At 40.0% G+C, this 15855-nt stretch overlaps 2 protein-coding genes across 52 annotated transcripts in view; one reads left to right on the top strand and one right to left on the bottom strand.

The window, feature by feature from the left end:
* FUBP1 (far upstream element binding protein 1) overlaps positions 1-1994 on the bottom strand; it is a 33886-nt gene extending 31892 nt beyond the window's left edge. For 49 of the 50 annotated variants that reach the window (XR_009599605.1, XR_009599597.1, XR_009599601.1 and 46 more), the window contains exon 1: positions 1770-1994. Coding sequence is in view for 30 of the 50 variants with exons in the window: in XM_027971418.3 (XP_027827219.1) it covers positions 1770-1889 (120 nt within the window). In the remaining 20 variants the exon portion in view is untranslated. Of the gene's footprint in view, positions 1-134 lie in introns of all 50 variants that reach the window. The other variant, XM_060411131.1, reaches the window with a different exon arrangement.
* A 152-nt stretch (positions 1995-2146) lies between these two features.
* The window catches only part of DNAJB4 (DnaJ heat shock protein family (Hsp40) member B4), a 43455-nt gene continuing 29746 nt past the window's right edge, over positions 2147-15855 (top strand). Inside the window, exon 1 of one of the 2 annotated variants that reach the window (XM_012174324.4) lies at positions 2147-2498. The gene's annotated coding sequence lies outside the window, so the exon portion shown is untranslated. The remainder of the gene's footprint in view (positions 2499-15855) is intronic. The other variant, XM_060411158.1, reaches the window with a different exon arrangement.

Below are 15855 nucleotides of genomic sequence, written 5' to 3' on the forward strand. Positions count from 1 at the left end.
AGCATTCTAACTTGGTAAGAAAGCATTCTAACTTGGTATCCACCTTCACTTTTTCTCACGTCATATTCCACCCTCCTTCCCCACCCAACTCTATCCTTCAACGACTTCACTCTATTCCCCCAAAACCCCCATACCTTAGCGCATGCTGCTTCTTTATCCACTGGTCAAACTCTCATTCTTTAATGCCTTGCTTAAAATATCAGTCCTTTGGCAGTAGGGTACCCCACTCCCTTGTGATGTGTACAGTACCTGATTCACAGCAGAACTCTATAAATGTTTACAGAACAAATGGACGAATTAACAGTGCCTAAATCTTGTCTACGTTTTGAAAGCATTAGATACTACTACTCTTTTGCATTTGGTTCTTTGACTATATCATGGCTTCCTAGAAAGCAAAAAATCCAATTAACACATTTAAAAAATTCTCCAGTATCGAAGTATAGTGTATGGAACAAACTAATTCAATATGCTGCTTGAATAAATTAATTCCGGTTGAGTCTTCTCTAAAAACCCCTCTAACAGGGTTGCTGTCATTATATTAACGTTTCAGTCACGATTTTAAACACGTTCAGAAATAGTAAATAAAAACTAGGTAAACAAATCGAATAATTAGTGTTAATGGTACCCCCTGTTGACTACCTGGAAAAATTCTGATTATAAACAAGTACAGGTACATTTTTACTTACAATATGTTCACATTATTAATATATGACCGATATGCTACATCACTACAGATTTTATGGATTCTGAGTCAAATGATCCTTTAATCCAACTAGGGGTTAAAAAGTAACTTAACGAAGTGAACTCCTAATGTTATCAAAACATACCACAAAATTGATTTCTGATTACCATTAGTTTAACACTGTATTCCAAAAATGTCTAGCATCTAATAAGCATCGTGTCACAAAGATTCTTACTTTTGCTTTAGACATAAGTTCATACCGACATCATACATTTGAAAATTACATGAAGGTAAAGTTCAAATTAAATCCTAGAGCACAACGTTACTACTTCTTTTCAACAGCTGCCGTTTGGGAAAGAAGTGCCTTCAGGGCTAATGTGCGCACCTACGTAATACAAAGAGTCCTTGGTCAGTTTACGACTCTGAACTGAGAGGCAGATTCAAACTGAAACTTCGGGTATTAAGGACCTGAAGCCATTTTGAGAAGAGGGAAGGAGCCAGAGAATACGCGTAAATCCCGCCCTGAGGAAGGATTCCAGCCCGGGATATTGTTGCTCCCTTAATTCTCTTCCTTCAATGTGTGAAAGTGAATGAAACCGAAAGATTAACTGCGGGAGAGTTCGAATGGGCTGGAAGCTCTAAAGACTGCTTTAATGACAGGTCCCTTCCCTTACGATGGCTCCTACAGACGGACCCTAGTCCTTTCCCAAACTCATTACTAGAAGCTTCCATACTATTGTGTAAAACTACGCGCGCTTTATCCCGTGGAAGTGGATGTTCACTCAGAAGAAAAGGAAATGCTCTTTGGAGAAAAAAGCGCGAGTACCGCAGAAGCGGGAGAACAACCTAAAGCCATCTTCGCAGAGCATGCGTTGGGGTTCAAAGTGGCACATACCCTATGAACACAAAACCCGAATTCCAGCTTCTAATCAGTATTACCAACGTGGAGAAACGTGAGTCTTCTCACATCTCAGAGGCCGGAAGGGCACTTCTTTCCTCTTCCTAACGCGCAAAGAAGTAGCGGCCTACTCAGCCAGCGGCCAATTACCGTGAGCTGTCGGGATCCCGCCGCGCGGTCCAGACTTACCTGCCGGGCTCTCTGCAGTGCATCTTTGAAAGCATCGTTAACTCCTCCACCACCACCGCCGCCGCCTCCGCCACCGGCTGAGCCAGAGGAGGGTGGAGGCACTGTTGAATAGTCTGCCATGCCTACACTACAGTGGCCGCTACCGATTCTTCCCAGTGACCTCTCAGCCAACTGCTAAGAAAGAAAGAAAATGGCGGCCGTCAAGCCTGTATCGCATTCTTGTGCGACCATCGTGCCGTAAAGGGGCGGAGACTGAGAGAAGAAAATCTCGCGAAGTTTTGAGGCAACGCGCGGGCTTGAGGGGTGAGGCTAGAAAAAGGCGAGGAGACATCGCGAGAATTGTCTTTATATTTCGCGAGAATGGGGTTTACTTTGGCACCGCCTCTTTGTGCATCCTAGAGCTAAAGTGGTACGGTTTTCCCACTTTGGTGGTGGGTAGAGACTCGCGGGCGACTGCGGTTCGCTTTAATTTTTGAAAGCTCGGAGGAAAGGAGTAGTGTCTTTTGGCCGCCGCCTCAGGGAGTAGAGTGGGTGGATTTTCCACCGAGGGTCATTCTGTTGTATCCTTGGGGAAGCAGGTGACGTCGACAGGCGCAACGGCGGCGCAACAGTGTCTCGAGAGCGCTGCGGCCGGGAGTGCGCCTGGGAGAGAGCGCGCCCCGGCCGCCGCGAGGTGATGCTGCCGAAAACGTCCGCCCGGCCTAGCGGCAACGCGGCCTGATTTTCAGGGTAGTAAAGTGTCCCTGTATTTTACTTCTAGATTGTCAGTTTGGAGTTTTATCACAAGCGGGGATGAATTCAGGCTGGAGGCCTTAGTTCTAGAGTTGATTTTACAAAGGTTTTGTGTAAATATTTTGGATGAGGCTGTGACGATATGATTGCTTATTTCTTTAATTTTTAGGAATGTGATTGTTCCTAAAATGTAGTTTTCGCCGGACTTGGTAACCTAATATCGTATGTAACCGTGGCCAGTTTTATTGAGGTCCTTATAGTTGAACAGCATCCATTTCTTGACAAATTCTTTGTGGCTTCTTGGCTTCTTAGAAATAGTGTCCCAAACCTGTGAGAACTCAAATGTAATTTATTGTCATCTGGGAGCTAGGTTGTATTGTTACGTATTTTCTGTTATCTTCAGTTACCAGGTAATTTCCTTTTGGAGCATATCGTCACATGTAATTTATTGCAATAGTAGTAGTAGTCTAGACTCATTAGTAATAGTTTCAGACACATTACAATGCTTTAGGAGTCTATTACAATGATTGTATTTCTCTCCCTGCCCCTATTTTTTCCGCTTAGGTAACAAAGAATGAGGTAAAATGAACTTTACCAACTTTGGTATTTTGTGTTTAGTGAATCAGTTCTCAAAGAGTTTTTGTTTAGTCTCTCAGTCGTGTCTGACTCTGCGACCCCATGGCCTGCAGCACGCCAGGCTTCCCTGTGGGTCACTATCTTCAGGAGATTGCTCAAACTCATGTCCATTGAGTTGGTGATGTCATCCAACCATTTCATCCTCTGTCATCCCCTTCTGCCTGCAATCTTTCCCAGCATCAGGGTCTTTTCCAATGAGTCAGCTCTTCGCAGCAGGTGGGCAAAGTATTGGAGCTTCAGCATCAGTCCTTCCAATGAATATTCAGGATTATATCCTTTAGGATTGACTGATTTGATCTCCTTACTGTCCAAGGGACTCTGGAGTCTTCTCCAGCACCACAGTTCTGAAGGCATCAGTTCTTTTTTATTGTCCGGCTCTCACATTCGTACATGGCTGCTGGAAAAACCATAACTTTGACTATACGGACCTTTATGGAGAAGGCAATGGCAGCCCACTCCAGTACTTTTGCCTGGAAACAGTTACATGCATGCAGATACACGTGGGCCATCATTCTCTTATTATTAGCTTTTCCTACCATCTTACAGCTGTGATTATCTTTTTCAGTGTGCAGCATGGCCATCTATTTGGATATAGGGGAAATTTGTATTTGGAAAAGCAGTGTGTGTGTTGGGCTATAGATTTAAGCTTACCAGTAAAAAGAAAATCTAAAAGCAGTGTTGGGTAGTATTGCTAAATAGACTTTCTTCAGTGGTTCTTTGAGAAAGTCTGCCCAATAAATGGCATTTATTAGTCAGTAATTGATTTTTTAATAGTTTATTAATTAGACATACACCAGTAAGTCCTTACTGACATAGTCACAGAGTGCTATAATTTACCTCCAAAGAGAGAGATTTTATGTATACTACAATTTTAGTTAGCTCTAAATATTAAAACATCTATTTCTGCTTTATTGACTTCCAAAACCTTTGACTGTGTGGATCACAACAAACTGAAAAATTCTGAAAGAGATGGGAATACAGACCACCTGACCTGCCTCTTGAGAAACTTGTATGCAGGTCAGGAAGCAACAGTTAGAACTGGACATGGCACAACAGACTGGTTCCAAATAGGAAAAGGAGTACGTCAAAGCTGTATATTGTCACCTGCTTATTTAATTTTTATGCAGAGTACATCATGAGAAACGCTGGGCTGGATGAAACACAAGCTGGAGTTAAGATTGCTGGGAGAAATATCAATAACCTCAGATATGGAGATGACACCACCACCCTTATGGCAGAAAAGGACGAAGAAGTAAAGAGTCTCTTGATGAAAGTGAAAGAGGAGAGTGCAAAAATTGGCTTAAAGTTCAACAGAAAACTAAAATCATGGCATCAGGTCCCATCACTTCATGGGAAATAGATGGGGAAATAGTGGAAACAGTGTCAGACTTTTATTTTTTGCTCCAAAATCACTGCAGGTGGTGACTGCAGTCATGAAATTAAAAGGCGCTTTCTCGTTGGAAGAAAAGCTATGACCAACCTAGACAGCATATTAAAAAGCAGAGACATTACTTTGCCAACAAAGGTCCGTCTAGTCAAGGCTATGGTTTTTCCAGTAGTCATGTATGAATGTGAGAGTTGGACTATAAAGAAGGCTGAGCACTGAAGAATTGATGCTTTTGAACTGTGGTGTTGGAGAAGACTCTTGAGAGTCCCTTGGACTGCAAGGAGATCCAACCAGTCCATCCTAAAAGAGATCAGTTCTGAGGTTCATTGGAAGGACTGATGTTAAAGCTGATGCTCCAGTACTTCGGCCACCTGATGCAAAGAGCTGACTCATTTGAAAAGACCCTGATGCTAGGAAAGATTGAGGGCAGGAGGAGATGGGGATGACAGAGGATGAGATGGTTGGATAGCATTATGGACTCAATGGATATGAGTTTGAGTAAACTCTGGGAGTTGGTGATGGACAGGGAGGCCTGGCGTGCTGTAGTCCATGGGGTCACAAAGAGTCAGATATGACTGAGCGACTGAACTGAACTGAAATGTTAAATAAGTAAAGGCCTCCATTTCTAGTTTGTTTTTTTTTTTTTTTTTGTAAAGTCTTCCGGAAGTATGGATATTCTAGAATGGGAACCATTTGAAATCAGTCAAGACCAGGATTTCTCAGCCTCAGCACTGTTGACACTTTATAACTAGATGCTTTGCTTTGTAGCACTACTGTGCATTGTAGCATGTTTAGCGGAATCCTTGGCCTGGATGCCAGAAGCACATACCCCCCCATACCAATTATGATAACCAAAAATGTCTCTAGATATTGTAGCTGTGCTCTGGGAGGCAAAATCACTCCACAGTAAGGACCACTGCTGCTGCTAAGTCGCTTCAGTCCTGTCCGACTCTGTGCGACCCCATAGACGGCAGCCCCCCAGGCTCCCCTGTCCCTGGGATTCTCCAGGCAAGAACACTGGAGTGGGTTGCCATTTCCTGACCACTGGTCAGCCTTAATAGCTGTCCCTGATTTTCCATCAAGAAGATGTATTTACCATCCTTCACAGATATATTCTACATGCCACTACTTTTCACCTCCACTGCTCCTGAGTCAGTCCTGGCTGTTACAGTAGCATTCTAGATTTTCTGCTTGTACCCTTACATCTCTTCAATTTACTTTTAAAAATTATGAGATTTTGTACAGCGAAGTATATCAGTTCAGTTCAGTCGCTCAGTTGCGTTCGACTCTTTGTGACCCCGTATATCGCAACACCCCAGGCCTCTGTGTTCATCACCATCTCCCGGAGTTCACTCAGACTCATGTCCATCAAATCCATGATGCCATCCAGCTATGTCATCCTCTGTCATCCCCTTCTCCTGCCCTCAATCCCTCCCAGCATCAGAGTTTTTTCCAATGAGTCAACTCTTCTCATGAGGTGGCCAAAGTACTGGAGTTTCAGCTTTAGCATCATTCCTTCCAAAGAAATCCCAGGGCTGATCTCCTTCAGAATGGACTGGTTGGATCTCCTTGCAGTCCAAGGGACTCTCAAGAGTCTTCTCCAACACCACAGTTCAAAAGCATCAATTCTTTGGCACTCAGCCTTCTTCACAGTCCAACTCTCACATCCATACATGACCACAGGAAAACCATAGCCTTGACTAGACGGACCTTTGTTGGCAAAGTAATGTCTCTGCTTTTGAATATACTATCTAGGTTGGTCATAACTTTTCTTCCAAGGAGTAAGCGTCTTTTAATTTCATGGCTGCAGTCACCCTCTGCAGTGATTCTGGAGCCCCCAAAAAATAAAGTCTGACCCTGTTTCCACTGTTTCCCCATCTATTTGCCATGAAGTGATGGGACCGGATGCCATGATCTTCATTTTCTGAATGTTCAGCTTTAGGCCAACTTTTTCACTCTCCTCTTTCACTTTCATCAAGAGGTTTCTTAGTTCCTCTTCACTTTCTGCCATAAGGGTGGTGTCATCTGCATATCTGAGGTGATTGATATTTCTCCCGGCAATCTTGATTCCAGCTTGTGTAGTTATATACATAAGTTCTCAAAAGTAACAAGCACCCGTACATCCTCTTTCCAAGAAGGGTCTCCAAGAAACAGACCATTAACAATACTTTTGAAGCTCAAAGTTGCCTTTACCTGATTGTATTATAATTGTTTTTTCATATAGGAGCTTAAAAGCTTTATTTAAAACATCAGTCAGATAGTCTCACCTATGTTTCAATCCTATCCCCTGGAATGGCCTATGGGCTCCATATAATCAGGCTACTATCAGGAAACACTTGAGCCACCTGGCTGCCCAAGATCATTCCTGCCTCCAGGGTTTTATATTTGCATTTTCCTTTCAGATGATTCAGATGTTCTTAGGGACCTTCACATGGATGAATTGTCCTTGTCATTTGGGTCTCAGCTTAGATGTCATCTTAGACCATCTCTGACCTCTAGTTGTGCCATTTTGCAGTCACTCTCCAATTACCATGTTCTCTTTATAGAATTGATTGAAAATTGTATGATGTTGTAGGTGTTCACTTGTTTATTGTTTCTCTTCTATTAGAATGTTAACTCCTGGGTAGTAAAGACCTTGTCTGTCTCTACCATTGACTAGTCCCTAACATGTAGGCTTACATATTTGTTGAATGAATAAATATTGAAAAAACTCCACTTCCACATTTTAGTTGACTCTGTGATCTTGGTCAAGTGAACTTAGCCTCTGTATCTCAGATTTCTCGTCTACATAAGGATCATAATCTGTGTTGGTATCCTCAAATGAGATATCTCTGTGAGCTCTTCAGAAACCAGGAAATAATATCAAATGGAAATTGGCATTATTAAATGTAGAATTTGTCTTCTGGTATTTCATAATTGGGGCTTCCCAGGTGGCACAGTGGTTAAAGAATCTGCCTGCCAGTGCAGAGGACACAGGAGACGTGGGTTCTGTTCCTTAGTCGGGAAGATCCCCTGGAGTAGGAAATGTCAGCCCACTCCAGTGTACTTGCCTGGAAAATCCCATGGACAGAGGAGCCTGGCAGCATGGAGTCCATGAGGTTGCAAAGAGTCAGATACTACTGAAGTGATTTAGCATGCATCTGAGTTTAAATCTTACATTCATCACTAACTACCTGGGTGACCTTAAGCCACTGAACACACATCAGCGCATTTCATAATTAGGAAAGGATGATCCATGGTATGCAACTTCTATACACTTTTTGGATTAAACATCTATGTTCAAATCTTAGTTTTTGTAAAAGCCAGGATCCTGAAATACAACTGACTTGTGGAAAACTATAACCAATGACTTTTGATTTGGTTATATGTGAATTAGTTCTGGATCTATTCAGTCTTTGGACTCATTTGTGCTTTGCTTGTAACTCTAGATAATTTCACTATAATTGATGAAATAAGACTTTTCTTTAGTAAGTTCATTTCCCTTTGCCTAATGTAAATCATCTTTAAAATGGGTGTATAAGAGCTAATAATCTAAAACTTGTTTATTGTGCTTTAAGAGATTGGCTAATTGTTCAGCTGAATTATATTTTATAGTCACTGTCTTAACATAGAAATTAATATTTCATATTTTGTGCTTAGAATGAAACAAATTCAGTGTTTTTAAGCTTATAAAAGTCTTTCCACTATTGAATTTGTTAAATCTGTGTGAAATATTAACAGATTTTTATAGCTCCTGAAGAAAAACAGTCCTTTTATGGCTTTTTGGATAGGTGTTTGAGTGGCAAAATTTTAGACTTCTCGCCTCACTTTTATTGTCCATCACCTATATCCGAACAGCTCTTAGCCAAAAGGATCTGATAACTTCATCCTGTACTCTCTGTGTCATTTGAACCAGGCCTGTACTTTCTCAGTGCACAGTCACAACAGATCCAGGTTAGATATGAGGAAGAAAGTGGCCAATTCAAACTGAAGTAAGTGGTCCACAGTGTTATTTTAAGGTATCTGATGGTTAATGTTGTTTCAGGGTGTTTGAATATTGGTTTTAATGACTTGTGTATCCTTTCTGATTGAGTTTGTAGGATACTGTTTCAGACTGTGTGAATGGAAGCAGGAAATACTTTTATTTTAAAGGACAAGGTTGTTAACACAAAGGTAACTTGGGAACTTTGAGGAGAACCACATTTTGACTAGTGTCTGAAATTGGAGGCAGCTTCATGTAGTGAAAAGAACTCTGGACTTGGTCCCAGAGGATCTATCTAGACTCAAGTCCAATCCATGTGCCCTTTGGTAAGTCACATAACTTCTTCCTTTTACCAGCATACTAAAAAGAGAGAACAGTTTAATCTGTTTTTGAAAAGTAAAAAAAAATTTTTTTAAAAGTCATATGTTTTTACACAGTGATTTTTGTTTTCTTTTTCAGAAGTATCATCTCACCCTGTTATTAGAAATTTCTTCTCTGATTTGTATGTCAGATTTAATAGTGTCTTGATTGAAAGGCTGTTAGCGGATTGACAGATCCTCTAGGATTTTGCTGATGACCATTAATTTGCCATAAATCCAGCCTTTTACCATCCCTGTCATTCCTACCTGTTCTTAACTGCAGAGCCCCTGAGCCTTTACCCATATCTTTCTCTTTGTCAGGAACACTTCCTCACCTCTTATTTCCTGTTGTCTGTTGAAAATTTTCCATTTTTCCAAAAAACCTGTATAAAACTCTTAAATTCCTATTTGTTCTCATATACCATGTCATGGTAATATCATTTATTGTTTACTTAGAATTTCACTATATTGTAAGGTTTATGATAGTAAGGGCTATGTCTTTTCCTGTATCTTTACTGCAGAACACACTCTAAAGTGCTGTATACTGGGCACTCTTCTAAGTGCTTTGCATGGGTGCCTGGTCAGTCACTTCAGTCATGCCCCACTGTTTGTGACCCTGTGGACAGTAGTCCACCAGGCTCCTCATTCCATGGGATTCTCCAGGCAAGAATACTGGAATGGGTTGCCGTGCCCTCCTCCAGGGGACCTTCCCAATCTAGGGATCAAACCCACGTCTGCTGTGTCTCCTGCATTGCAGGCAGATTTTTCACTGCTGAGCTACCTGGGAAGGCACCTCTAAGTGCTTTACATATGTTTAATTCATTTATCCGTACAATGGCTTTATGAGGTAGGTGCTATTAATATCTCCATTTTACTGGGGTATAGATGAGTTAACTAACTTGCCCAAGATCACATGTTAATAAATGTTAGGGCTTAGGCAGCCTGACTTGGAAAAAAAAGAAGAATCTACTAAAAAGTCAAGTAATGAAACATATCTCTCTAATTTCTAGGGTATGAGTCACAAGTTATTTCTTACTTGGATTTTTAAATATTTGTGTTAGTTTTTATCAAGATATAGGCTAAAATTCTTCATGGAAAGGCAACTCTTAATGTAAGGTAATAAAAATATTTAGATTACTTACAGAATTTAAAGAACCAATGTGTTGTATGTTATAGAAGTTTGTTTTTCTGTATTGTTGATTGCATTGGTGGATTAGTAATGTACCTTACTAAAGAACATAGTGCTTTATGGTGTGTGTGTGTGTGTGTGTGTGTGTGTGTGTGTATATGTATATACCTGCATATTTGATGATGCTGTGTTATTTTTCAAATATATTGTTCAAGGGGGTTATGTATTTGTAGTACACATCACTAACTAGACTGTAAGACTCTTCAGGACCAATTCCAATGATCTTGTCTTTAATTCAGTGGTTGTCTGCAATTGATTACAGGAGATTTTTTTTTAAATGTTAGGCCTGAGCCCCAACTACCACTCCCAGAGACTCTGATTTAACTGGTCTATATCTGTATCTGTAAAAACTGTAAAAATGTTGATTTTTAAAGTGCAGCCCACACTAGAGAACCACTGAAATATAAAGTCTACGGGCTCCATCAGACTTTTGCTTATTCTTAATGCCTTGCAATTTGCCCTCTGGTCGTTACAGGCATATAATCTTAAGAATTCAAGCTCTAGAAACATTTTCTGTTTCTAAACCCTATCAGCTTTTTGGAAAATGTGGATACCTGAGCCTCACCTGGACCTAGTGAATTATATTTTTGGGAAATACACATTTTAAAAAGTAAGCATCTTAAGGAAATTCTCTGGCAGTTCAGTGGTTAGGACTTGATATTGTCACTGCCAGAGGCCTGTTCAATACCTGATTAGGGAACTAAGATCCCACAAGCCACGGGGCATGGCCAAAAAAAAAAAAAAGCATCTTAGATTCTTACGTTTATCATAGTTTGAAAACTGACTTTTATACAAAAAAGTATTTAATAAGTATTTACATGAGGAGGCTGAATTAAAATTTGTTTCCCCAGCTGCTGCTGCTGCTGCTGCTGTTGCTGCTAAGTCACTTCAGTTGTGTCCAACTCTGTGCGACCCCATAGACGGCAGGCCACCAGGCTACCCTGTCCCTGGGATTCTCCAGGCAAGAACACTGGAGTGTGACTGTAGTAAATGTTCTGAATTCAGAGATCTTATCCTATCTAGTTTCCCCTCTGTGTAAGAGAGGGCTGTGGTCCAAGGACTGCCTCTTATTTTTTGGCTTGCCCCATCTGGCTTACACTTTTCTGCTGGTAGAAGCCTAAATACTTATTGAATTGAGTTTTATGTGTAATAGTTATTTTTATCATTTTCCTGCCAAGCTAGAGCTAAAAACAAATTGTTGAATATGATTCTGAATGTTGGGGCCCCTTGAGGCTAAATAGTGCTGAGCAGCATCTTCACTTAAACTTTTTCTAAGAACTTAGAAAGATGTTGAGGATCATCTCAGACTACTTGAGTGCTGTGTACAAAGTGACAGAATTAATTGCAAGACTAGATTCCTAGTCCAGTGTTTCTTATTTCATGAAATAACTTCTCATTTGAAGCAGCAGTGATTGGGTTAAGTTTCAGATAGAAGTTTTCTGCTTTTTAGGTACAATGGAAAGAAGAATCTGTGCAGAACCAAAAACATCTTGGTTTTTAAAATTAGGACATCTGCCTTTACTCACATTTACTTTTTAAGATAATTAGAAGATGGAGAATCTTTGCCAGTGAAGTCCTTAACTGAGGATGTGTGGGTGTGAGATATAAAACTCATTTGGCATACAATTATGTTGTTGTTTTTAGTGGAACTTTGCTTCTCTGTCCTGACATTTCCACATCTCTATTTATAGCAGTGATCTCTTTGGAATTTGCCTTCTGATTCTGTTTGTTCTTTTATGTTGCTTCATATTAACTGATATTCTCACTTCATTTTTTAAAAAATGTACTTTAAAGGACTGGAGAAGGAAAATAAGGAATACAAATTTCAGAAGTATCTGAAATTACTGTTTTCCTGTGACTTAACTATAATATTCTTTATAACATTATATAATATAGTACCTAATGATAGAAATACTAACTGTTCAAGATAGAATGGGTAGTTTATTTCTAAATTTAAAAACATATGAAGTCTACAGTGAATTCCTTTTATCCAGGATAGATATTACTTTGAGTCTTAACAACTTGCTTTTTAAACTGTACTCTGATATAAGTAAAGATCAAGAAATTTTATTTTAGTGAGAACCTTTAAATGGTATACTCTTAAAGGGCAGGAAATGTCTTATTTACTTTTGAGATGAATATAACATCTGGCATCTAGTGGCTACTTATTAATCTATTCATTTATTCAGTTTAGTGAAAACGCTGGGCATTGTTCTAGGTGTCAGAGATACAGTAGTGAGCTAAATAGACAATATCCTTACCCTCAGGGAGCTTATTCTAGTGAGTGAATGTTGAATGAAACTGTGAATCACTTTGGAAGGACTCTGTATTTGTTTGTAGGTAGTTACTTACATCAGTCTGAAAAAGAGAATTCCCTGGTTGTGCAGTGGTTAGAACTTGGTGCCTTCACTGCTGGGGGCCTGAGTTAGATCTGTGGTCAGGGAACTAAAATCCCATAGGAGTGAGATGCAGCCAAAAGAAAAAAAGAAAGAAAAAAAACTTCGAAGGAATGGAAAAGAATAGACTGTAGTTTATTAAGCAGTGTATTACAGAGTCAGAATGGGAGAAGATAAGATCATTCATTATTTAAGTATTGATTTCCTAGTGGATGTAAAATTATTTTAAGTAATTACATAATTGCTAGTCTTTGTCATCCTGGTTGTCATTTAATTCTTGTGTTTTGTTTGTTGTTGTTGTTCAGTTGCGCAGTCGTGTCCAACTCTGCGATCCCATGGACTGCAGCACTCTAGGCCTCCCTGCCCCTCCCATCTCCTGAAATTTGCCGAAGTTCATGTTCCTTTCATCGGTGATGCCATCCAGCCATTTCATCCTCTGACACTCTCTTCTTCTGCCCTCAGTCTTTGCCATCATGAGGGACTTATCCAATGAGTTGGCTCTTGCATCAGGTGACCAAAATACTGGAGCTTCAGCTTCAACATCAGTCCTTCCAATAAGTATTCAGGGTTAATTTCCGTTAAGATTGACCTGTTTGATCATGCTGTCCAAGGGACTCTCAGGAATCTTCTCCAGTACCACAGTTCGAAGGTATCAATTCTTTGGTGCTCTGCCTCCTTTATTTATGGTCCAGCTCTCACAAGCATATGTGACCACTGAGAAGACCATGGCCTTACTATATGGACGTTTGTTGGCAGAGTGATGTCTCTGCTTTTCAACACACTGTCTAGGTTTGTCATAGCTTTCCTGTCAAGAAGCAGTTGTCTTCTGATTTCATGATCATCCACATGTCAGGTTCTTGTTTTTCCCACCTGTCTTGATTCCCGCTTGAAACTCATCCAGCCCAGCATTTCTCTTAATGTGCTCAGCATATAGGTTAAATTAACAGGGTGACAGCAGACAGCCCTGTCATACGCCTTTCTCAATCCTGAACCAGTCAGGTGTTCCATATAGGGTTCTAACTGTTGCTTCTTGACCCACATACAGGTTTCTGAGGAGACAGGTAAAATGGTCTGGTATTCCTGTCTCTTTAAGAGCTTTCCACAGTTTCTTATGATCCACACAGTCAAAGGCTTTAGATAGTCAATGAAACAGAGGTAGAAGTTTTTCTGTTTGTAACCCTGAGTAAAATGTTCTGTTTGTAATTCTGAGTAAAGGCCTCAGTTGCAAGCCAGGGAACTTCATAAAAAATCAGATAGCACTGAGTGCCTCTGACTCTAGGGCCCAAAACTCTGTACACACCAAAGTTCTAGTTGTTTATTTGTTGTCAGTGTTTCATACCATAATGTGAGCTCCACAGGGTCTAGTCATCATTGTATCCCAAGTACAGAAAATAATGCGTCACATAGTAGATGCTAGTAAATATTAATAACTCAATTCTTGACTACTCAAAATGCAATTTCCTCCTACTCAGAGCTGCAGTCTATGAGTACAGTCTACATCTAATCTTCATCCAGACCACTCAAACAATAAAAGCCTTCCATTCCAGTATTCTCTTAAAAAGACTTATGATTTTAGACTCTTTACTAACATACTCTTTCCATTCTTCTTGTCTTTTGACACTTCCCTTTTTTTTCAGTCTCTGTTACTTCCTGGTCTTATTTGGCAGTCCAGGAATTCCCAACTCCCATTGCCCTTTGTCTTTCAGTTATGTCCACTGTTTAAAATCCACTCTAAATCACTTGAGAAAGATTTTGGAATTAGATAAGCTTCAATTCATCATTAGTTACCTATGTGTTAAGTTATTTAACCTGGCCATGTTTAATCTTTTTCGAGTCTCATTTTGTTCTTTGTGCTCTAAGGATTGTTATGAAAATTAAATGAGATTATGGTAACCGTATACAATTGCTTGTAAGTAATGAAAACCTTTACTAAATAATAACTAAAAAATTTAGATGCAGAGTTACTCTTGGGCTGGTTGATTGAGAAGCTCAATAATACATGAGGTATCCATATATATATATATTTAGTTTTTTCATTTTTGCCCTCTGCCATCCACAGCATTTGGCTTAGTGTACCTCATGATTGCATAATGGTTGTCACAGTTCCCAGTGTTATGCAGGCATGATTGTAAAGTGGAAAAAAGTTTCTTCTCTTTAAAACAAGGAAACCACTGAAAAAATTGGTATGGATGAGATCTTAGTTACAAAGCAGAAGTAGAGACACAGATACAGAGAACAAACATGGATACCAAGGGGGAGAAGAGGGGATGGATGAGTTGGGAGATTGGGATTGACATGCATACACTATTGATTCTATGTATAAAGTAGATAGATAATGAGAACCTACTGTGTAGCACAGGGAACTCTACTCAGTGCTCTGTAGTAACCTAAATGGGAAGGAAATCCAAAAAAGGGGTATACATATACATATATGTATACATACATGTATAGCTCTCCAACTCTGGGAGATGGTGGGGAACAGGGAAGACGGGCGTGCGGCAATCCACTGGTTGCAAAGAGTTGGACACGATTTGGTGACTGAACAACAACAACAAAATAGCTGATTCACTTTGCTGAACAGCAGAAACTAATACAACATTGTACAGTAACTATATTCCAATAAAATTTTTTAAAATAATAAAAGCAAGGAGACCTTTCTACTACCTCCACCTCCTTCCAGATGCTGACTGGTTAACCTTGTGCTGATCAGATTGGAATCACTGGTTTACTCTAGCAAGTATCATACTCAGCTTTGAATAATTGAGATGCATCTTCTGAGGCTAAGAGAGAGACCCTAACTTATTAGTAATAGTTTTTGTTAGTACTATACTATGTTTTTAAATCTGTGACTCTCTACTTGAACCCTTTTTTTTTTTTTGCTATCTACATTCACTCTAGTAGAATCTCCTTAGTCTTGTGGTTTTAAAGTTCATTTCTGCTGATTTTTTTGTCTTTCCTCCGTACTGCCTCTATGAATATCAATGAAAGTGAAAGTGAAGTCGCTCAGTCGTGTCCGACTCTTTGCGACCCCATGGACTGTAGCCTGCCAGGCTCCTCCATCCATGGGATTCTCCAGGCAAGAATACTGGAGTGGGTTGCCATTTCTTTCTCTAGGGGATCTTCCCGACCCAGCGATTGAAGCCAGGTCTCCCGCATTGGAGGCAGATGCTTTAAGCTCTGAGCCACCAGGGAAGCCCTGTGAATATCAAACTCATATCCAACTGCCTATTAGACTTACCATTTGTATGTTTAACTGGCATCTTAAACTTAACATGTCCTGTACTGAACTCTCCAATTTCCTCATCTAGCTCTTCTGTCTTACTATTTTAGTAAATAACAATTCTGTTCTTTTAATTTACTGAAGCTGAAAAACCTAGGAGTTGTTATGATTTCTCTTACATTCCATATCTGATTCACCAGAAGATC

The sequence above is a fragment of the Ovis aries genome, chromosome 1 (genome assembly GCF_016772045.2).
Source record: "Ovis aries strain OAR_USU_Benz2616 breed Rambouillet chromosome 1, ARS-UI_Ramb_v3.0, whole genome shotgun sequence".
NCBI classification, from domain to species: domain Eukaryota; kingdom Metazoa; phylum Chordata; class Mammalia; order Artiodactyla; family Bovidae; genus Ovis; species Ovis aries.